The 24,979-nt window shown below is 46.8% G+C and overlaps 1 protein-coding gene across 1 annotated transcript in view; it reads right to left on the reverse strand.

The window, feature by feature from the left end:
* LOC112241639 (synaptic vesicle glycoprotein 2B-like) overlaps window positions 1-24,979 on the reverse strand; it is a 52,593-nt gene that overhangs the window by 22,874 nt on the left and 4,740 nt on the right. The window contains exon 2 of the mRNA XM_042316645.1: window positions 13,535-14,305. Within this exon, the coding sequence (XP_042172579.1) occupies window positions 13,535-14,012 (478 nt within the window). The 5' untranslated portion in view covers window positions 14,013-14,305. The remainder of the gene's footprint in view (window positions 1-13,534; window positions 14,306-24,979) is intronic.

Consider the following 24,979-nt stretch of genomic DNA (forward strand, 5'->3'; position numbering starts at 1 on the left):
CAACTGTTCTGCCATATTATTATTCGACCATGCTGGTCATTTATGAACATTTGAACATCTTGGCCATGTTCTGTTATAATCTCCACCCGGCACAGCCAGAAGAGGACTGGCCACCCCTCAGAGTCTGGTTCCTCTCTAGGTTTCTTCCTAGGTTTTGGCCTTTCTAGGGAGTTTTTCCTAGCCACTGTGCTTCTACACCTGCATTGCTTGCTGTTTGGGGTTTTAGGCTGGGTTTCTGTACAGCACTTTGAGATATCAGCTGATGTACGAAGGGCTATATAAATAAATTTGATTTGATTTGATTTTGATTACAGTGACCCCCCTCTCATATCATTACCAAGCCCTGCAATGCCAAGAGCTGAGCAAAGAAAAGAGTCCCCTCATCCAGCTGGTCCTGGGGCTGAGTTCACTAAACCGTTCTACTAACACACTGAAGCCTCAGTCCCCTCATCCAGCTGGTCCTGGGGCTGAGTTCACTAACCTGTTCTACTAACACACTGAAGCCTCAGTCCCCTCATCCAGCTGGTCCTGAGTTCACTAACCTGTTCTACTAACACACTGAAGCCTCAGGACCAGAACATTCAATCAATAAGAATAAAACAAACTACAACACAGTCAAAACAAAACTACATTGCTTATTGGGAAACACAATCACAAAGCAAAATGCAGTGCTATTTAGCCCTAAATTGACAGTACACCGTGGAAAACTATTTGACCATGGTTACCTATCAAAACCTTAGAAAAACCTTGACAAGGTACAGGCTCAGTGAGCACAGCCTTGTCATTGAGGAGGGTAGACACAGAAAAACCTGGCTCCCTGTAGAGGAAAGGCTGTGCAACCACTGAACAACAGCAGAACCTGTCTCCCTGTAGAGGAAAGGCTGTGCAACCACTGTACCACAGCAGAACCTGGCTCCCTGTAGAGGAAAGGCTGTGCAACCACTGCACCACAGCAGAACCTGGCTCCCTGTAGAGGAAAGGCTGTGCAACCACTGCACCACAGCAGAACCTGGCTCCCTGTAGAGGAAAGGCTGTGCAACCACTGAACAACAGCAGAACCTGGCTCCCTGTAGAGGAAAGGCTGTGCAACCACTGCACCACAGCAGAACCTGGCTCCCTGTAGAGGAAAGGCTGTGCAACCACTGCACCACAGCAGAACCTGGCTCCCTGCAGAACCTGGGTAGAAAGGCTGTGCAACCACTGCACCACAGCAGAACCTGGCTCCTGTAGAGGAAAGGCTGCAACCACTGCAGAACCTGGCTCCCTGTAGAGGAAACCACTGCACCACAGCAGAACCTGGCTCCCTGTAGAGGAAAGGCTGTGCAACCACTGCACCACAGCAGAACCTGGCTCCCTGTAGAGGAAAGGCTGTGCAACCACTGCACCACAGCAGAACCTGGCTCCCTGTAGAGGAAAGGCTGTGCAACCACTGCACCACAGCAGAACCTGGCTCCCTGTAGAGGAAAGGCTGTGCAACCACTGCACCACAGCAGAACCTGGCTCCCTGTAGAGGAAAGGCTGTGCAACCACTGCACCACAGCAGAACCTGGCTCCCTGTAGAGGAAAGGCTGTGCAACCACTGCACCACAGCAGAACCTGGCTCCCTGTAGAGGAAAGGCTGTGCAACCACTGCACCACAGCAGAACCTGGCTCCCTGTAGAGGAAAGGCTGTGCAACCACTGCACCACAGCAGAACCTGGCTCCCTGTAGAGGAAAGGCTGTGCAACCACTGCACCACAGCAGAACCTGGCTCCTGTAGAGGAAAGGCTGTGCAACCACTGCACCACAGCAGAACCTGGCTCCCTGTAGAGGAAAGGCTGTGCAACCACTGCACCACAGCAGAACCTGGCTCCCTGTAGAGGAAAGGCTGTGCAACCACTGCACCACAGCAGAACCTGGCTCCCTGTAGAGGAAAGGCTGTGCAACCACTGCACCACAGCAGAACCTGGCTCCCTGTAGAGGAAAGGCTGTGCAACCACTGCACCACAGCAGAACCTGGCTCCCTGTAGAGGAAAGGCTGTGCAACCACTGAACCACAGCAGAACCTGGCTCCCTGTAGAGGAAAGGCTGTGCAACCACTGCACCACAGCAGAACCTGGCTCCCTGTAGAGGAAAGGCTGTGCAACCACTGCACCACAGCAGAACCTGGCTCCCTGTAGAGGAAAGGCTGTGCAACCACTGCACCACAGCAGAACCTGGCTCCCTGTAGAGGAAAGGCTGTTAACCACTGCACCACAGCAGAACCTGGCTCATTCGGTATTATTCTAAGTGTGCATTCTCTAATTCTCTCCTTCTCTCTTTCTTTCTCTCTCGGAGGACCTGAGCCCTAGGACCATGCCCCAGGACTACCTGACACTCCTTGCTGTCCCCAGTCCTGTAGAGGAAAGGCTGTGCAACCACTGCACCACAGCAGAACCTGGCTCCCTGTAGAGGAAAGGCTGTGCAACCACTGCACCACAGCAGAACCTGGCTCCCTGTAGAGGAAAGGCTGTGCAACCACTGCACCACAGCAGAACCTGGCTCCCTGTAGAGGAAAGGCTGTGCAACCACCACCACAGCAGAACCTGGCTCCCTGTAGAGGAAAGGCTGTGTAACCACTGCACCACAGCAGAACCTGGCTCCCTGTAGAGGAAAGGCTGTCAACCACTGCACCACAGCAGAACCTGGCTCCCTGTAGAGGAAAGGCTGTGCAACCACTGCACCACAGCAGAACCTGGCTCCCTGTAGAGGAAAGGCTGTGTGCACCACAGCAGAAACCACTGCACCACAGCAGAACCTGGCTCCCTGTAGAGGAAAGGCTGTGCAACCACTGCACCACAGCAGAACCTGGCTCCCTGTAGAGGAAAGGCTGTGTAACCACTGCACCACAGCAGAACCTGGCTCCCTGTAGAGGAAACAACCACTGCACCACAGCAGAACCTGGCTCCCTGTTAACCACTGCACCACAGCAGAACCTGGCTCCCTGTAGAGGAAAGGCTGTGCAACCACTGCACCACAGCAGAACCTGGCTCCCTGTAGAGGAAAGGCTGTGCAACCACTGCACCACAGCAGAACCTGGCTCCCTGTAGAGGAAAGGCTGTGCAACCACTGCACCACAGCAGAACCTGGCTCCCTGTAGAGGAAAGGCTGTGCAACCACTGCACCACAGCAGAACCTGGCTCCCTGTAGAGGAAAGGCTGTGCAACCACTGAACCACAGCAGAACCTGGCTCCCTGTAGAGGAAAGGCTGTGCAACCACTGCACCACAGCAGAACCTGGCTCCCTGTAGAGGAAAGGCTGTGCAACCACTGCACCACAGCAGAACCTGGCTCCCTGTAGAGGAAAGGCTGTGCAACCACTGCACCACAGCAGAACCTGGCTCCCTGTAGAGGAAAGGCTGTGCAACCACTGCACCACAGCAGAACCTGGCTCCCTGTAGAGGAAAGGCTGTGCAACCACTGAACCACAGCAGAACCTGGCTCCCTGTAGAGGAAAGGCTGTGCAACCACTGCACCACAGCAGAACCTGGCTCCCTGTAGAGGAAAGGCTGTGCAACCACTGCACCACAGCAGAACCTGGCTCCCTGTAGAGGAAAGGCTGTGCAACCACTGCACCACAGCAGAACCTGGCTCCCTGTAGAGGAAAGGCTGTGCAACCACTGCACCACAGCAGAACCTGGCTCCCTGTAGAGGAAAGGCTGTGCAACCACTGCACCACAGCAGAACCTGGCTCCCTGTAGAGGAAAGGCTGTGCAACCACTGCACCACAGCAGAACCTGGCTCCCTGTAGAGGAAAGGCTGTGCAACCACTGCACCACAGCAGAACCTGGCTCCCTGTAGAGGAAAGGCTGTGCAACCACTGCACCACAGCAGAACCTGGCTCCCTGTAGAGGAAAGGCTGTGCAACCACTGCACCACAGCAGAACCTGGCTCCCTGTAGAGGAAAGGCTGTGCAACCACTGCACCACAGCAGAACCTGGCTCCCTGTAGAGGAAAGGCTGTGCAACCACTGCACCACAGCAGAACCTGGCTCCCTGTAGAGGAAAGGCTGTGCAACCACTGCACCACAGCAGAACCTGGCTCCCTGTAGAGGAAAGGCTGTGCAACCACTGCACCACAGCAGAACCTGGCTCCCTGTAGAGGAAAGGCTGTGCAACCACTGCACCACAGCAGAACCTGGCTCCCTGTAGAGGAAAGGCTGTGCAACCACTGCACCACAGCAGAACCTGGCTCCCTGTAGAGGAAAGGCTGTGCAACCACTGCACCACAGCAGAACCTGGCTCCCTGTAGAGGAAAGGCTGTGCAACCACTGCACCACAGCAGAACCTGGCTCCCTGTAGAGGAAAGGCTGTGCAACCACTGCACCACAGCAGAACCTGGCTCCCTGTAGAGGAAAGGCTGTGCAACCACTGCACCACAGCAGAACCTGGCTCCCTGTAGAGGAAAGGCTGTGCAACCACTGCACCACAGCAGAACCTGGCTCCCTGTAGAGGAAAGGCTGTGCAACCACTGCACCACAGCAGAACCTGGCTCCCTGTAGAGGAAAGGCTGTGCAACCACTGCACCACAGCAGAACCTGGCTCCCTGTAGAGGAAAGGCTGTGCAACCACTGCACCACAGCAGAACCTGGCTCCCTGTGCACCACAGCAGAGGAAAGGCTGTGCAACCACTGAACCACAGCAGAACCTGGCTCCCTGTAGAGGAAAGGCTGTGCAACCACTGCACCACAGCAGAACCTGGCTCCCTGTAGAGGAAAGGCTGTGTAACCACTGCACCACAGCAGAACCTGGCTCCCTGTAGAGGAAAGGCTGTGTAACCACTGCACCACAGCAGAACCTGGCTCCCTGTAGAGGAAAGGCTGTGCAACCACTGCACCACAGCAGAACCTGGCTCCCTGTAGAGGAAAGGCTGTGTAACCACTGCACCACAGCAGAACCTGAGACGGAGCTGCATTTCTTGACAAAATGTAAAAAATATAAAACAATTAGTTACATTTAGTTTAAATTAGTTTCATTTCCCCAAATTTGAAACCCTTATTTAAGGGACGGACGGACGGACGGACGGACGGACGGACGGACGGACGGACGGACGGACGGTAGACAGTATATCATCCCAAACCTAATCTCATTCTGTCTGTCAATCAAGCCAACAGTAGAGTAATGTTGTGCTGCCAGACTTTACACAGTGGCTCAAGGCTCACAGTAGAGTAATGTTGTGCTGCCAGACTTTACACAGTGGCTCAAGGCTCACAGTAGAGTAATGTTGTGCTGCCAGACTTTACACAGTGGCTCAAGGCTCACAGTAGAGTAATGTTGTGCTGCCAGACTTTACACAGTGGCTCAAGGCTCACAGTAGAGTAATGTTGTGCTTCCAGACTTTACACAGTGGCTCAAGGCTCACAGTAGAGTAATGTTGTGCTGCCAGACTTTACACAGTGGCTCAAGGCTCATAGTAGAGTAATGTTGTGCTGCCAGACTTTACACAGTGGCTCAAGGCTCACAGTAGAGTAATGTTGTGCAGCCAGACTTTACACAGTGGCTCAAGGCTCACAGTAGAGTAATGTTGTGCTGCCAGACTTTACACAGTGGCTCAAGGCTCATAGTAGAGTAATGTTGTGCTTCCAGACTTTACACAGTGGCTCAAGGCTCACAGTAGAGTAATGTTGTGCTGCCAGACTTTACACAGTGGCTCAAGGCTCACAGTAGAGTAATGTTGTGCTGCCAGACTTTACACAGTGGCTCAAGGCTCATAGTAGAGTAATGTTGTGCAGCCAGACTTTACACAGTGGCTCAAGGCTCACAGTAGAGTAATGTTGTGCTGCCAGACTTTACACAGTGGCTCAAGGCTCATAGTAGAGTAATGTTGTGCTGCCAGACTTTACACAGTGGCTCAAGGCTCACGGCAAAGTGGGCGTCCTCTCCTCCACTAGGAGACTCACTTTGCCACGTTGTCTTATTGAACTGGTCTTACTGAATCAGGAAAAAGAGAAAGTCCTTATTGAAGATATCCTTCCAAAACAGACATATGAATTCCCCCACATTCACGGAAATGAATCCAGAGCAACAAAGCAAATCTAGTAATACACAGTGACATACATCTGGGTTAAATCAACACCTAAATGAAGATAGAGGAATCTATTTGGACGTTAACATACTGACAATGTCACGCCCTGGTCAAAGTATTTTGTGTTTATCTTTATGTATTTGGTCAGGCCAGGGTGTGGCATGGGGTTTTTGTAATTGTGGTGTGTTTGTCTTGGGGTTTTGGTGGTGGTATTGGGATTGTAGCTTAGTGGGTTATCTAGCAAAGTCTATGGCTGTCTGGAGTGGTTCTCAATCAGAGGCAGGTGCTTATCGTTGTCTCTGATTGGGAACCATATTTAGGCAGCCATATTCTTTGAGTTTGTCGTGGGTGATTGTCCTTAGTGTCCTATGTGTACTCTCTGTTAGTTTGCACCAGATAGGCTGTTTCGGTTTCATTTATTGTTTTTTTGTAAGTTCGTGTTTCTTTGTTGTATTAAACATGGATCGCAATCGACACGCTGCAGTTTGGTCCGACTCTCCTTCATCACCACTAGAAAACCGTAACAGACAAAATGATTCCTAGATGATGCTGAGTATTATAGAGATTAAAGCCTATGGATTCAGCGATTTAATTTATTACACCATAATATATAGTACATAGTAAAGCCCCTGTATATTATAGACTCTTCATTATATTCTTAATATACAGTACATAGTAAAGCCCCTGTATATTATAGACTCTTCATTATATTCATAATATACAGTACATAGTAAAGCCCCTGTATATTATAGACTCTTCATTATATTCATAATATACAGTACATAGTAAAGCCCCTGTATATTATAGACTCTTCATTATATTCATAATATACAGTACATAGTAAAGCCCCTGTATATTATAGACTCTTCATTATATTCATAATATACAGTACATAGTAAAGCCCCTGTATATTATAGACTCTTCATTATATTCTTATATCACCAGCTAGTATTCAGTACTTGGCCGGCCCTCTTAAGGCCATAATACATTGGCAACTTTGAGGGGCAATGTTACCAAACTATCTTACATTGAAAATGAGCAACTTTTTATTATGTGAGTCATTTTGATTGGCAGCGATAAACGAGTGTGTCATTTTTTGGAATCCTCCAATCAGAGTGCAGATGTTGTTCTTGATCTGCCTCAGTCTGCCTTTCTGGACTTCCTGACGGGCCGCCCCCAGGTGGTGAGGGTAGGCAACAACATCTCCTCCCCGCTGATCCTCAACACTGGGGCCCCACAAGGGTGCGTTCTGAGCCCTCTCCTGTACTCCCTGTTCACCCACGACTGCGTGGCCATGCACGCCTCCAACTCAATCATCAAGTTTGCGGACGACACAACAGTGGTAGGCTTGATTACCAACAACGACGAGACGGCCTACAGGGAGGAGGTGAGGGCCCTCGGAGTGTGGTGTCAGGAAAATAACCTCACACTCAACGTCAACAAAACTAAGGAGATGATTGTGGACTTCAGGAAACAGCAGAGGGAACACCCCCATCCACATCGATGGAACAGTAGTGGAGAGGGTAGCAAGTTTTAAGTTCCTCGGCATACACATCACAGACAAACTGAATTGGTCCACTCACACAGACAGCATCGTGAGGAAGGCGCAGCAGCGCCTCTTCAACCTCAGGAGGCTGAAGAAATTTGGCTTGTCACCAAAAGCACTCACAAACTTCTACAGATGCACAATCGAGAGCATCCTGGCGGGCTGTATCACCGCCTGGTATGGCAACTGCACCGCCCTCAACCGTAAGGCTCTCCAGAGGGTAGTGAGGTCTGCACAACGCATCACCGGGGGCAAACTACCTGCCCTCCAGGACACCTACACCACCCGATGCTACAGGAAGGCCATAAAGATCATCAAGGACATCAACCACCCGAGCCACTGCCTGTTCACCCCGCTGCCATCCAGAAGGCGAGGTCAGTACAGGTGCATCAAAGCTGGGACCGAGAGACTGAAAAACAGCTTCTATCTCAAGGCCATCAGACTGTTAAACAGCCACCACTAACATTGAGTGGCTACTGCCAACACACTGTCAATGACACTGACTCTACTCCAGCCACTTTAATCATGGGAATTGATGGGAAATGATGTAAATATATCACTAGCCACTTTAAACAATGCTACCTTATATAATGTTACTTACCCTACATTGTTCATCTCATATGCATACGTTGATACTGTACTCTATATCATCGACTGCATCCTTATGTAATACATGTATCACTAGCCACTTTAACTATGCCACTTGGTTTACATACTTATCTCATATGTATATACTGTACTCGATATCATCTACTGTATCTTGCCTATGCTGCTCTGTACCATCACTCATTCATATATCCTTATGTACATATTCTTTATCCCCTTACACTGTGTATGACAGTAGTTTTTTTTTGGAATTGTTAGTTAGATTACTTGCTCGTTATTACTGCATTGTCAGAACTAGAAGCACAAGCATTTCGCTACACTCGCATTAACATCTGCTAACCATGTGTATGTGACAAATAAAATTTGATTTGATTTGATTTGATTTGATTTAAAATGTTTTGGAAAACATGGTGGCCATTTTGACCTGAAGTGAGAGGAAATCAGTACCAGTGTGTGTCAGTAGATCGTCGTTGCTAGAAGCAGCTACAGTATATGTCTCATGTCTCTCAGGCCCCCACTGTCCTGGGTTCATACTACAGCCCTAATTACAGTTGAGTAAGCAGCTTAGCTTAGACTAGCGGCATGTGTTGCCGTGGTGTGCTGTCAGTGCACCTCACTGTGGATTAGTATCCCTCGAAACGCTACCCCTCTACAAACGGTATGTCCTTGTACCAGGCCTCAGGCATCACAGTTAGCCTTCAACCAGTTCACAGCCTAGTCACAGTGGGAGTGGCTGGAGGAGGGGCTGGGGGAGGGGCTGTTCTGGGCTGTGGATCTGTTCTGGTATCAGGGTCTTGTTAACTCAGTTGGAGGGTCTGGGTCTGGATAACATAATGAATGGATCTGTTCTGGTACCAGGGTCTTGTTAACTCAGTTGGAGGGTCTGGGTCTGGATAACATAATGAATAGATCTGTTCTGGTACCAGGGTCTTGTTAACTCAGTTGGAGGGTCTGGATAACATAATGAATAGATCTGTTCTGGTATCAGGGTCTTGTTAACTCAGTTGGAGGGTCTGGGTCTGGATAACATAATGAATAGATCTGTTCTGGTATCAGGGTCTTGTTAACTCAGTTGGAGGGTCTGGATAACATAATGAATAGATATGTTCTGGTACCAGGGTCTTGTTAACTCAGTTGGAGGGTCTGGGTCTGGATTACATAATGAATAGATCTGTTCTGGTACCAGGGTCTTGTTAACTCAGTTGGAGGGTCTGGATAACATAATGAATGGATCTGTTCTGGTACAAGGGTCTTGTTAACTCAGTTGGAGGGTCTGGGTCTGGATAACATAATGAATAGATCTGTTCTGGTACCAGGGTCTTGTTAACTCAGTTGGAGGGTCTGGATAACATAATGAATAGATCTGTTCTGGTATCAGGGTCTTGTTAACTCAGTTGGAGGGTCTGGGTCTGGATAACATAATGAATGGATCTGTTCTGGTACCAGGGTCTTGTTAACTCAGTTGGAGGGTCTGGATAACATAATGAATAGATCTGTTCTGGTATCAGGGTCTTGTTAACTCAGTTGGAGGGTCTGGGTCTGGATAACATAATGAATAGATCTGTTCTGGTACCAGGGTCTTGTTAACTCAGTTGGAGGGTCTGGATAACATAATGAATAGATCTGTTCTGGTACCAGGGTCTTGTTAACTCAGTTGGAGGGTCTGGATAACATAATGAATAGATCTGTTCTGGTACCAGGGTCTTGTTAACTCAGTTGGAGGGTCTGGGTCTGGATAACATAATGAATAGATCTGTTCTGGTATCAGGGTCTTGTTAACTCAGTTGGAGGGTCTGGGTCTGGATAACATAATGAATAGATCTGTTCTGGTATCAGGGTCTTGTTAACTCAGTTGGAGGGTCTGGGTCTGGATAACATAATGAATAGATCTGTTCTGGTACCAGGGTCTTGTTAACTCAGTTGGAGGGTCTGGATAACATAATGAATAGATCTGTTCTGGTATCAGGGTCTTGTTAACTCAGTTGGAGGTTCTGGATAACATAATGAATAGATCTGTTCTGGTACCAGGGTCTTGTTAACTCAGTTGGAGGTCTGGATAACATAATGAATAGATCTGTTCTGGTATCAGGGTCTTGTTAACTCAGTTGGAGGGTCTGGGTCTGGATAACATAATGAATGGATCTGTTCTGGTACCAGGGTCTTGTTAACTCAGTTGGAGGGTCTGGGTCTGGATAACATAATGAATAGATCTGTTCTGGTATCAGGGTCTTGTTAACTCAGTTGGAGGGTCTGGATAACATAATGAATAGATCTGTTCTGGTACCAGGGTCTTGTTAACTCAGTTGGAGGGTCTGGGTCTGGATAACATAATGAATAGATCTGTTCTGGTACCAGGGTCTTGTTAACTCAGTTGGAGGTTCTGGATAACATAATGAATAGATCTGTTCTGGTACCAGGGTCTTGTTAACTCAGTTGGAGGGTCTGGGTCTGGATAACATAATGAATAGATCTGTTCTGGTACCAGGGTCTTGTTAACTCAGTTGGAGGGTCTGGATAACATAATGAATAGATCTGTTCTGGTATCAGGGTCTTGTTAACTCAGTTGGAGGGTCTGGATAACATAATGAATGGATCTGTTCTGGTACCAGGGTCTTGTTAACTCAGTTGGAGGGTCTGGGTCTGGATAACATAATGAATAGATCTGTTCTGGTACCAGGGTCTTGTTAACTCAGTTGGAGGGTCTGGGTCTGGATAACATAATGAATAGATCTGTTCTGGTATCAGGGTCTTGTTAACTCAGTTGGAGGGTCTGGGTCTGGATAACATAATGAATAGATCTGTTCTGGTATCAGGGTCTTGTTAACTCAGTTGGAGGGTCTGGATAACATAATGAATAGATCTGTTCTGGTACCAGGGTCTTGTTAACTCAGTTGGAGGGTCTGGGTCTGGATAACATAATGAATAGATCTGTTCTGGTATCAGGGTCTTGTTAACTCAGTTGGAGGGTCTGGGTCTGGATAACATAATGAATAGATCTGTTCTGGTACCAGGGTCTTGTTAACTCAGTTGGAGGGTCTGGATAACATAATGAATGGATCTGTTCTGGTATCAGGGTCTTGTTAACTCAGTTGGAGGGTCTGGATAACATAATGAATAGATCTGTTCTGGTATCAGGGTCTTGTTAACTCAGTTGGAGGGTCTGGATAACATAATGAATGGATCTGTTCTGGTATCAGGGTCTTGTTAACTCAGTTGGAGGGTCTGGGTCTGGATAACATAATGAATGGATCTGTTCTGGTATCAGGGACCAGTGAACTCAGTTGTCAGGACTATTCTCCCTCCCTGCAACAGGGGAAACATATGGGCTACAGAACGAGCAGCAGGTTGGTGTTGGACTAAAGGTTGGAACACGATATTGACTTTAACAGATAATTGTGGGTGGTTACAGCATAACTGTAGAGGTTATAACACGTTCTGGGTGGTTATAGCATAACTGATAACTTTAAGGTTATAACACAGTCTGGGTGGTTATAGCATAACTGTAGAGGCTATAACACGTTCTGGGTGGTTACATCATAACTGTAGAGGTTATAACACGTTCTGGGTGGTTACATCATAACTGTAGAGGTTATAACACGTTCTGGGTGGTTATAGCATAACTGATAACTGTAGAGGTTATAACACGTTCTGGGTGGTTACATCATAACTGTAGAGGTTATAACACAGTCTGGGTGGTTATAGCATAACTTTAGAGGTTATAACACAGTCTGGGTGGTTATAGCATAACTGTAGAGGTTATAACACATTCTTGGTGGTTACAGCATAACTGTAGAGGTTATAACACGTTCTGGGTGGTTACAGCATAACTGTAGAGGTTATAACACGTTCTGGGTGGTTACATCATAACTGTAAAGGTTATAACACGTTCTGGGTGGTTACAGCATAACTGTAGAGGTTATAACACGTTCTGGGTGGTTATAGCATAACTGATAACTGTAGAGGTTATAACACGTTCTGGGTGGTTATAGCATAACTGTAGAGGTTATAACACGTTCTGGGTGGTTATAGCATAACTGATAACTGTAGAGGTTATAACACGTTCTGGGTGGTTAGAGCATAACTGTAGAGGTTATAACACGTTCTGGGTGGTTACAGCATAACTGTAGAGGTTATAACACGTCCTGGGTGGTTACAGCATAACTGTAGAGGTTATAACACGTTCTGGGTGGTAATAACATAACTGATAACTGTAGAGGTTATTACACGTTCTGGGTGGTTATAGCATAACTGTAGAGGTTATAACACATTCTTGGTGGTAATAACATAACGGTGGTTTCAGATTTCAAAAAAGCTTTATGGCGAAAGCAAACCATGCGATTATCTGAGGACAGCGCCCCACCATACAATTGCATAACAATCCTTTCCATCCAGGCAGGTGGCGACACAACAGTCAGAAATAACAATATAATAAATGCCTTACCTTTGAAGTTCTTCTTCTGTTGGCACTCCAAAAGGTCTGTTACAAATGGTCCTTTTGTTCGATACATTTCTTTTTTATATCCATAAAAACTAAGTTTAGCTGGCGCGCTTCAGTCAATAATCCACTCGTTTCCATCGGTCAAAATGCATACAAAATGAATCCCAAACGTTACCAATAAACTTATCCAAACAAGTCAATCAACGTTTATAATCAATCCTTAGGTACCCTAATACGCAAATAAACAATACAATTTAAGACGGAGAATCGTATTGTCTTTACCGGAGATAAACAAAAAGAACCCGCTATCTCGGCCATGCGCATGGAAAAGTACAGCCAAAATGGGAGCCCTTGGAAAAATGACTTCTTCTCCCTAATTTTCCCAAAAAACAGCCTGAAACTCTTTCTAAAGACTGTTGACATCTAGTGGAAGCCCTAGGAACTGCAATCAGGGAGGATTTTGCCCTATAATAAAATTGCCAGCCATTGAAATCAGTGTTTCTACACCTGCATTGCTTGCTGTTTGGGGTTTTAGGCTAGGGTTTCTGTACAGCACTTTGAGATATCAGCTGATGTACAAAGGGCTATATAAATACATTTGATTTGATTTGATTTGTTATTCTGAATATTTGGGGGGGGATGGTTTGTCCTCGGGGTTTTGCCTGCCATTTCAGTTCTGTTATACTTTAGAGTGTTTTCTATCCAAATCTACCAATTATATGCATATCCTAGCTTCTGGGCCTGAGTAGCAGGCAGTTTACTTTGGGCTTTTCATCCAGATGTCAAAGTACCGCCCCTATTCCAAAGAAGTTTTAAACAGTTTAGAAGAACCATTCTCAGAAGGTGTTCCATAACAACAGGTTTTATTGAGCTGCCCCCAAATAACTTTTAACTGTGACTTACCCAGCATGCCCTTGTTGGCGTTGGATATGCACATGTCCTTCTCGGCGCTAGGCAACACAAAGCCCACCACAAATCCGTCTACGCCATCCGCCATCAGCGCCATGCCCAGCACGATAAACAGGGTCCACTGGAAACGACCGTGCCCACAGTCCTCCATGATGTTCTCGTACTGTTCTGCCAGGTCCTCCTCATCCGGCATCGCTGCTGCCAGCCTGGCCTTCTTCCTGGCCTCGGCCCTGGCCGCCCGCTGGGCCGCCTTGATCTCGTCAGGGTGGGGGATCCCCTGGTACTCTCCTTCGTACATCGCCTCTGCATCCTCATCGTGACCTTCCGTGGCATCACTCCTAGCATCCTCGTCCCCCCCACCCTCCTGCTGGGGGAAGTCAGCCTGGTAGGGGTACTCCTGGCCGCCTCCCTCCCCGTAGGTGGGGATCTCAGTGCCCTGCTGGTTCACATTGTTCTGCCAATGGTCGTCCATGGTTACTGCTGGAGAGGAACTACGTTAGCACCTCTAGAGTGGTTGTCTGCTGGAGATACTGAGGAGGCTATATTGGCATAATTCTTGGCAGGGACTCTGTCTTGCTCTCAATGACTTCTGATCCTTTACTCCAGACAACTGAAACTGTCAGGTTGGTATTAATGGTGGTTCCTCTGCAGAATGGTCCTGATACAGTGTTAGATAAGGCCTCAGTAGCTGTGGTGGAAGGACTCTATCTCTTGTGACAGGGCTCTCTCTCCTGGTAAACAGATGTGCAAGGCCTCATGCTGGACCTGGAAGAGAGAAAACATATTTATAATTCATGACGAGGCAAACTTCAAATGTCCTCAATTATGCCTCAGCATGACTAGGGAAATGTAGTTGAACACTTTTCATGCAAACTGTACATCAGACAACAGACAGACCTGTCCAACCTGTACATCAGACACCAGACAGACCTGTCCAACCTGTACACCAGACACCAGAGAGACCTGTCCAACCTGAACATCAGACACCAGACAGACCTGTCCAACCTGTACACCAGACAGACCTGTCCAAACTGAAAATCAGACACCAGACAGACCTGTCCAAACTGAACATCAGACACCAGACAGACCTGTCCAAACTGTACACCAGACAGACCTGCCCAAACTGTACACCAGACACCAGACAGACCTGTCCAAACTGAACATCAGACACCAGACAGACCTGTCCAAACTGTACACCAGACAGACCTGCCCAAACTGTACACCAGACACCAGACAGACCTGTCCAAACTGTACACCAGACAGACCAGTCTAAACTGTACACCAGACAGACCTGTCCAAACTGTACACCAGACAGACCTGTCTAAACTGTACACCAGACAGACCTGTCCAAACTGTACACCAGACAGACCTGTCCAAACTGTACACCAGACAGACCTGTCCAAACTGTACACCAGACAGACCTGTCTAAACTGTACACCAGACAGACCTGTCTAAACTGTACACCAGACAGACCTGTCCAACCTGTACACCAGACAGACCTGTCCAACCTGTACACCAGACAGACCTGTCCAACCTGTACATCAGACAGACCTGTCCAACCTGTACATCAGACACCAGACAGACCTGTCCAACCTGTACACCAGACACCAGACAGACCTGTCCAGACTGTACACCAGACAGACCTGTCCAACCTGTACACCAGACACCAGACAGACCTGTTTAGAAGGGGAGAGCGGAGTTGGTTGGTATTACTCAGCACCAGTATATATTTTCAATAATAAGAGAAAGACCAAGGTGTTGGGTTGAAATGGGGACCCTTACTATCCTCATACAAGTGAAAGCCCAAGGTGTTGGGTTGAAATGGGGACCCTTACTATCCTCATATCTTAATCTAACATGGAGATATCAGCCACCAAACACACTCTGTCCACCTGTGGTAACCAGCTCCATAGTGGAGTTGGATGTCACACATTATGGGTTGGTTAGTACCATTAGTTTTCCTGTGGTAACCAGTATGGGTTGGTTGTCACAGTGTTTACCATTAGTTTTCCTGTGGTAACCAGTATGGGTTGGTTGTCACAGTGTTTACCATTAGTTTTCCTGTGGTAACCAGTATGGGTTGGTTGTCACAGTGTTTACCATTAGTTTTCCTGTGGTAACCAGTATGGGTTGGTTGTCACAGTGTTTAACATTAGTTTTCCTGTGGTAACCAGTATGGGTTGGTTGTCAACGAGTTTACCATTAGTTTTCCTGTGGTAACCAGTATGGGTTGGTTGTCAACGAGTTTACCATTCGTTTTCCTGTAGTAACCAGTATGGGTTGGTTGTCACAGTGTTTACCATTAGTGTTCCTGTGGTAACCAGTATGGGTTGGTTGTCAACGAGTTTACCATTAGTTTTCCTGTAGTAACCAGTATGGGTTGGTTGTCACAGTGTTTACCATTAGTTTTCCTGTGGTAACCAGTATGGGTTGGTTGTCACAGTGTTTACCATTAGTTTTCCTGTAGTAAACAGTATGGGTTGGTTGTCAACGAGTTTACCATTCGTTTTCCTGTGGTAACCAGTATGGGTTGGTTGTCAACGAGTTTACCATTAGTTTTCCTGTAGTAACCAGTATGGGTTGGTTGTCACAGTGTTTACCATTAGTTTTCCTGTGGTAACCAGTATGGGTTGGTTGTCACAGTGTTTACCATTCGTTTTCCTGTAGTAACCAGTATGGGTTGGTTGTCAACGAGTTTACCATTAGTTTTCCTGTGGTAACCAGTATGGGTTGGTTGTCAACGAGTTTACCATTAGTTTTCCTGTAGTAACCAGTATGGGTTGGTTGTCAACGAGTTTACCATTAGTTTTCCTGTGGTAACCAGTATGGGTTGGTTGTCACAGTGTTTACCATTAGTTTTCCTGTAGTAACCAGTATGGGTTGGTTGTCACAGTGTTTACCATTAGTTTTCCTGTGGTAACCAGTATGGGTTGGTTGTCACAGTGTTTACCATTAGTTTTCCTGTGGTAACCAGTATGGGTTGGTTGTCACAGTGTTTACCATTAGTTTTCCTGTAGTAACCAGTATGGGTTGGTTGTCACAGTGTTTACCATTAGTTTTCCTTTGGTAACCAGTATGGGTTGGTTGTCACAGTGTTTACCATTAGTTTTCCTTTGGTAACCACTATGGGTTGGTTGTCACAGTGTTTACCATTAGTTTTCCTGTGGTAACCAGTATGGGTTGGTTGTCAACGAGTTTACCATTAGTTTTCCTGTGGTAACCAGTATGGGTTGGTTGTCACAGTGTTTACCATTAGTTTTCCTGTAGTAACCAGTATGGGTTGGTTGTCACAGTGTTTACCATTAGTTTTCCTGTAGTAACCAGTATGGGTTGGTTGTCAACGAGTTTACCATTAGTTTTCCTGTAGTAACCAGTATGGGTTGGTTGTCACAGTGTTTACCATTAGTTTTCCTGTGGTAACCAGTATGGGTTGGTTGTCAACGAGTTTACCATTAGTTTTCCTGTGGTAACCAGTATGGGTTGGTTGTCACAGTGTTTACAATTGGTTTTCCTGTAGTAACCAGTATGGGTTGGTTGTCAACGAGTTTACCATTAGTTTTCCTGTGGTAACCAGTATGGGTTGGTTGTCAACGAGTTTACCATTAGTTTTCCTGTGGTAACCAGTATGGGTTGGTTGTCACAGTGTTTACCATTAGTTTTCCTGTGGTAACCAGTATGGGTTGGTTGTCACAGTGTTTACCATTAGTTTTCCTGTGGTAACCAGTATGGGTTGGTTGTCACAGTGTTTACCATTAGTTTTCCTGTGGTAACCAGTATGGGTTGGTTGTCACAGTGTTTACCATTAGTTTTCCTGTGGTAACCAGTATGGGTTGGTTGTTAGTTTTTCAGCACTAATCGTTTAAAGAAAGTAAAGCCTTTATTTGATTGAAAATAATTTCTATTAACATTAAACATAGTATTTGATTTGAGATTGTAGTTTTTTCTACTGCAACCCCGCACATTGACCTTTACCCCCTCACATTGACCTGTACCCCCGCACAATGACCTGTACCCCCTCACATTGACCTGTACCCCCTCACATTGACCTGTACCCCCGCACATTGAACTTTACCCTCTCACATTGACCTGTACCCCGCACAATGACCTGTACCCCCTCACATTGACCTGTACCCTCTAACATTGACCTTTACCCCCTCACATTGACCTGTACCCCGTACATTGACCTTTACCCCCTCACATTGACCTGTACCCCCGCACAATGACCTGTACCCCCGCACAATGACCTGTACCCCCTCACATTGACCTGTACCCTCTAACATTGACCTGTACCCCTGCACATTGACCTGTACCCCTGCACATTGACCTGTACCCCACATTGACCTGTACCCCCGCACATGGACCTGTACCCCGCACATTGACCTGTACCCCCTCACATTGACCTGTACCCCTGCACATTGACCTGTACCCCCTCACATTGACCTGTACCCCCTCACATTGACCTGTACCCCCTCACATTGACCTGTACCCTGCACATTGACCTGTACCCCCACACACTGACCTGTACCCCCTCACATTGACCTGTACCCCTGCACATTGACCCGTACCCCCTCACATTGACCTGTACCCCCTCACATTGACCTGTACCCCCTCACATTGACCTGTACCCCTGCACATTGACCCGTACCCCCTCACATTGACCTGTACCCCCTCACATTGACCTGTACCCCCGCACATGGTCCCCCCGTATATTGACCTGTACCCCCTGCATATAGCCTCCACATTGACTCTGTAACGGTACCCCCTGTATATAGCCTCCACATTGACTCTGTAACGGTACCCCCTGTATATAGCCTCCACATTGACTCTGTAACGGTACCCCCTGTATATAGCCTCCACATTGACTCTGTAACGGTACCCCCTGTATATAGCCTCCACATTGACTCTGTACCGTAACACCCTGTATATAGCCTCCACATTGACTCTGTAACGGTACCCCCTGTATATAGCCTCCACATTGACTCTGTAACGGTACCCCCTGTATATAGCCTCCACATTGATTCTGTACCGGTACCCCCTGTATATAGCCTCCACATTGACTCTGTAACGGTACCCCTGGTATATAGCCTCCACATTGATTCTGTACCAGTACCCCCTGTAAATATCGCCTCCATATTGACACTGTACCGGTACCCCCTGTATATAGCCTCCATATTGACTCTGTAACGGTACCCCCTGTATATAGCCTCCACATTGACTCTGTACCGTAACACCCTGTATATAGCCTCCGCATTGACTCTGTAACGGTACCCCCTGTATATAGCCTCCACATTGACTCTGTAACGGTACCCCCTGTATATAGCCTCCACATTGATTCTGTACCGGTACCCCCTGTATATAGCCTCCACATTGATTCTGTAACGGTACCCCCTGTATATAGCCTCCACATTGACTCTGTAACGGTACCCCGGTATATAGCCTCCACATTGATTCTGTACCGGTACCCCCTGTATATAGCCTCCACATTGATTCTGTACCAGTACCCCCTGTAAATATCGCCTCCACATTGACACTGTACCGGTACCCCCTGTATATAGCCTCCACATTGACTCGGTACTGGTACCACCTGTATATAGCCTCCACATTGACTCTGTACCGGTACCCCCTGTATATAGCCTCCACATTGACTCTGTACCATAACACCCTGTATATAGCCTCCACATTGACTCTGTACCGGTACCCCCTGTATATAGCCTCCACATTGACTCTGTACCGGTACCCCCTGTATGTAGCCTCCACATTGACTCTGTACCGGTACCCCCTGTATATAGCCTCCACATTGACTCTGTACCGGTACCCCCTGTATATAGCCTCCACATTGACTCTGTACCGGTACCCCCTGTATATAGCCTCCACATTGACTCTGTACCGGTACCCCCTGTATATAGCCTCCACATTGACTCTGTACCGGTACCCCCTGTATATAGCCTCCACATTGACTCTGTACCGGTACCCCCTGTATATAGCCTCCACATTGACTCTCTACCGTAACACCCTGTATATAGCCTCCACATTGACTCTGTACCGGTACCCCCTGTATATAGCCTCCACATTGACTCTGTACCGGTACCCCCTGTATATAGCCTCCACATTGACTCTGTACCGGTACCCCCTGTATATAGCCTCCACATTGACTCTGTACCGGTACCCCCTGTATATAGCCTCCACATTGACTCTGTACCGGTACCCCCTGTATATAGCCTCCACATTGACTCTGTACCGGTACCCCCTGTATATAGCCTCCACATTGACTCTGTACCGGTACCCCCCTGTATGTACCCTACTTATTGATATTTTATTGGGTTACTTTTTTATTGATATATTTCTTTATATATATATTTATGTTTTAGCAAAAATGTTGTTACCTTCTTAAAAATACCTGTTTGTTAAGGTTTAAGGGTTAAGGGTTAAGGACTAAAGGAAAAGGGCTAAGGGTTAAGGTTAAAGTTTAATGGCGAAGGGTTAAGGGTTAAGATTAAAGTTTAAGGGTTAAGGGCTAAAGGAAAAGGGCTATTGTTAAGGTTAAAGTTTAAGGGTTAAGGGAAAGGGCAAAAGTTAAGGTTAAAAGTTATGGGCTAGGGTTAAGGTTAAGAGTTAATGGTTAAGGGTTAATGGTTAAGGGCTAAGGTTAAGGGTTAATGGTTAAGGGCTAAGGTTAAGGGTTAAGGGCTAGGGTTAAGGGCTAAGGTTAAGGGTTAAGGGCTAGGCTTAAGGACTAAGATTAAGGGTTAAGGGCTAGGGTTAAGGGCTAAGGGCAAAATTAAGGTTAAAAGTTAGGGGCTAGGGTTAAGGTTAAGGTTAAGGTTACGTTTAAGGGATAAGATTAAGGGTTAAGTTCAGTTCAGTACAGTAGAGTACAGTGCAGTACAGTACAGAACAGTACAGTACAGTACAGTAGAGAACAGTAGAGTACAGTTCAGTAAGGAATAGTAGAGTACAGTAGAGTACAGTAGAGTACAGTACAGTACAGAACAGTAGAGTACAGTACAGTACAGTTCAGTAGAGAACAGTAGAGTACAGTTCAGTAAGGAATAGTAGAGTACAGTAGAGTACAGTAGAGTACAGTACAGTAGAGAACAGTAGAGTACAGTTCAGTAAGGAATAGTAGAGTACAGTAGAGTACAGTAGAGTACAGTACAGTAGAGAACAGTAGAGTACAGTAGAGTACAGTACAGTACAGTACAGAACAGTAGAGTACAGTACAGTACAGTTCAGTAGAGAACAGTAGAGTACAGTTCAGTAGGGAATAGTAGAGTTCAGTAGGGAATAGTAGAGTACAGTAGAGAACAGTAGAGTACAGTACAGTACAGTTCAGTAGAGAACAGTAGAGTACAGTTCAGTAGGGAATAGTAGAGTACAGTAGAGAACAGTAGAGTACAGTAGAGTACAGTACAGTACAGTACAGTAGAGAACAGTAGAGTACAGTACAGTACAGTACAGTAGAGAACAGTAGAGAACAGTAGAGTACAGTTCAGTAGAGAACAGTAGAGTACAGTTCAGTAAGGAATAGTAGAGTACAGTAGAGTACAGTAGAGTACAGTACAGTAGAGAACAGTAGAGTACAGTAGAGTACAGTACAGTAGAGAACAGTAGAGTACAGTAGAGTACAGTACAGTACAGTACAGAACAGTAGAGTACAGTACAGTACAGTTCAGTAGAGAACAGTAGAGTACAGTTCAGTAGGGAATAGTAGAGTTCAGTAGGGAATAGTAGAGTACAGTAGAGAACAGTAGAGTACAGTACAGTACAGTTCAGTAGAGAACAGTGGAGTACAGTTCAGTAGAGAACAGTAGAGTACAGTAGAGAACAGTAGAGTACAGTACAGTACAGTAGAGAACAGTAGAGTACAGTACAGTACAGTACAGTAGAGAACAGTAGAGTACAGTACAGTTCAGTAGAAAACAGTAGAGTACAGTTCAGTAGAGAACAGTAGAGTACAGTTCAGTAGAGAACAGTAGAGTACAGTTCAGTAGAAAACAGTAGAGAACAGTAGAGTACAGTACAGTACAGTTCAGTACAGAACAGTACAGTACAGTACAGAACAGTACAGTACAGTTCAGTAGAGAACAGTAGAGTACAGTTCAGTAGAGAACAGTAGAGTACAGTTCAGTAGAGAACAGTAGAGTACAGTTCAGTACAGTAGGGAATAGTAGAGTATCAGAAACTTTCTGTCCAAAAATGATGCAGAAAAATGTATCCATGCTTTTGTTACTTCTAGGTTAGACTACTGCAATGCTCTACTTTCCGGCTACCCGGATAAAGCACTAAATAAACTTCAGTTAGTGCTAAATACGGCTGCTAGAATCCTGACTAGAACCAAACAATTTGATCATATTTTCCAGTGCTAGCCTCCCTACACTGGCTTCCTGTCAAGGCAAGGGCTGATTTCAAGATTTTACTGCTAACCTACAAAGCAGGAAGGCCACCAAAAATTCTGAGATTTCCATACCCAACTATAACATTTTCCGTCAAGATAGAACTGCCAAAGGGGGAGGAGTTGCAGTTTACTGCAGAGATAGCCTGCAAAGTAATGTCATACTTTCCAGGTCCATACCCAAACAGTTCGAACTACTAATTTTGAAAATTACTCTCTCCAGAAATAAGTCTCTCACTGTTGCCGCCTGCTACCGACCCCCCTCAGCTCCCAGCTGTGCCCTGGACACCATTTGTGAATTGATCGCCCCCCATCTAGCTTCAGAGTTTGTTCTGTTAGGTGACCTAAACTGGGATATGCTTAACACCCCAGCAGTCCTACAATCTAAGCTAGATGCCCTCAATCTCACACAAATCATCAAGGAACCCACCAGGTACAACCCTAAATCTGTAAACAAGGGCACCCTCATAGATGTCATCCTGACCAACTGGCCCTCCAAATACACCTCCGCTGTCTTCAACCAGGATCTCAGCGATCACTGCCTCATTGCCTGTATCCGCTACGGAGCCGCAGTCAAACGACCACCCCTCATCACTGTCAAACGCTCCCTAAAACACTTCTGTGAGCAGGCCTTTCTAATCGACCTGGCCCGGGTATCTTGGAAGGACATTGAACTCATCCCGTCAGTTGAGGATGCCTGGTCATTCTTTAAAAGTAACTTCCTCACCATTTTAGATAAGCATGCTCCGTTCAAAAAATGCAGAACTACGAACAGATATAGCCCTTGGTTCACTCCAGACCTGACTGCCCTCGACCAGCACAAAAATATCCTGTGGCGGACTGCAACTGTTCAGGGAAGTCAGGAACCAATACATGCAGTCAGTCAGGAAAGCAAAGGCCAGCTTCTTCAGGCAGAAGTTTGCATCCTGTAGCTCCAACTCCAAAAAGTTCTGGGACACTGTGAAGTCCATGGAGAACAAGAGCACCTCCTCCCAGCTGCCCACTGCACTGAGGCTAGGTAACACGGTCACCACCGATAAATCCATGATTATCGAAAACTTCAACAAGAATTTCTCAACAGCTGGCCATGCCTTCCGCCTGGCTACTCCAACCTCGGCCAACAGCTCCGCCCCCCCTGCAGCTACTCGCCCAAGCCTCTCCAGGTTCTCCTTTACCCAAATCCAGATAGCAGATGTTCTGAAAGAGCTGATGTTTTGTAGACCCGTACAAATCAGCTGGGCTTGACAATCTGGACCCTCTATTTCTGAAACTATCCGCCGCCATTGTCGCAACCCCTATTACCAGCCTGTTCAACCTCTCTTTCATATCGTCTGAGATCCCCAAGGATTGGAAAGCTGCCACAGTCATCCCCCTCTTCAAAGGGGGAGACACCCTGGACCCAAACTGTTACAGACCTATATCCATCCTGCCCTGAACTATCTAAGTTCTTTGAAAGCCAAGTCAACAAACAGGTCACTGACCATCTCGAATCCGTACCTTCTCCGCTGTGCAATCTGGTTTCCGAGCCGGTCACGGGTGCACCTCAGCCACGCTCAAGGTACTAAACGATATCATAAACGCCATCGATAAAAGACAGTACTGTGCAGCCGTCTTCATCGACCTTGCCAAGGCTTTCGACTCTGTCAATCACCATATTCTTATCGGCAGACTCAGTAGCCTCGGTTTTTCGGATGACTGCCTTGCCTGGTTCACCAATTACTTTGCAGACAGAGTTCAGTGTGTCAAATCGGAGGGCATGCTGTCCGGTCCTCTGGCAGTCTCTATGGGGGTGCCACAGGGTTCAATCCTCGGGCCGACTCTTTTCTCTGTATATATCAATGATGTTGCTCATGCTGCGGGCGATTCCCTGATCCACCTCTACGCAGACGACACCATTCTATATACTTCCGGCCCGTCCTTGGACACTGTGCTATCTAACCTCCAAACGAGCTTCAATGCCATACAACACTCCTTCCTTGGCCTCCAACTGCTCTTAAATGCTAGTAAAACCAAATGCATGCTTTTCAACCGTTCGCTGCCTGCACCCGCACGCCTGACCAGCATCACCACCCTGGATGGTTCCGACCTTGAATATGTGGACATCTATAAGTACCTAGGTGTCTGGCTAGACTGAAAACTCTCCTTCCAGACTCATCCAAACATCTCCAATCAAAAATCAAATCAAGAGTCGGCTTTCTATTCCGCAACAAAGCCTCCTTCACTCACGCCGCCAAACTTACCCTAGTAAAACTGACTGTCCTACCGATCCTCGACTTCGGCGATGTCATCTACAAAATTGCTTCCAACACTCTACTCAGCAAACTGGATGCAGTTTATTACAGTGCCATCCGTTTTGTCACTAAAGCACCTTATACCACCCACCACTGCGACTTGTATGCTCTAGTCGGCTGGCCCTCGCTACATATTCGTCGCCAGACCCACTGGCTCCAGGTCATCTACAAGTCCATGCTAGGTAAAGCTCCTCCTGCCTTATCTCAGTTCACTGGTCACGATGGCAACACCCATCCGTAGCACGCGCTCCAGCAGGTGTATCTCACTGATCATCCCTAAAGCCAACACCTCATTTGGCCGCCTTTCGTTCCAGTTCTCTGCTGCCTGTGACTGGAACGAATTGCAAAAATCGCTGAAGTTGGAGACTTTTATCTCCCTCACCAACTTCAAACATCTGCTATCTGAGCAGCTAACCGATCGCTTCAGCTGTACATAGTCTATCGGTAAATAGCCCACCCATTTTTACCTACCTCTTTACCTACCTCTACTTTTCTGCTCTTTTGCACACCAATATCTCTACCTGTACATGACCATCTGATCATTTATCACTCCAGTGTTAATCTGCAAAATTGTAATTATTCTCCTACCTCCTCATGCCTTTTGCACACAATGTATATAGACTCCCCTTTTTTTCTACTGTGTTATTGACTTGTTAATTGTTTACTCCATGTGTAACTCTGTGTTGTCTGTTCACACTGCTATGCTTTATCTTGGCCAGGTCGCAGTTGCAAATGAGAACTTGTTCTCAACTAGCC

Source organism: Oncorhynchus tshawytscha, unplaced genomic scaffold, assembly GCF_018296145.1.
Source record: "Oncorhynchus tshawytscha isolate Ot180627B unplaced genomic scaffold, Otsh_v2.0 Un_contig_4078_pilon_pilon, whole genome shotgun sequence".
Classification (NCBI taxonomy): Eukaryota; Metazoa; Chordata; class Actinopteri; order Salmoniformes; family Salmonidae; genus Oncorhynchus; species Oncorhynchus tshawytscha.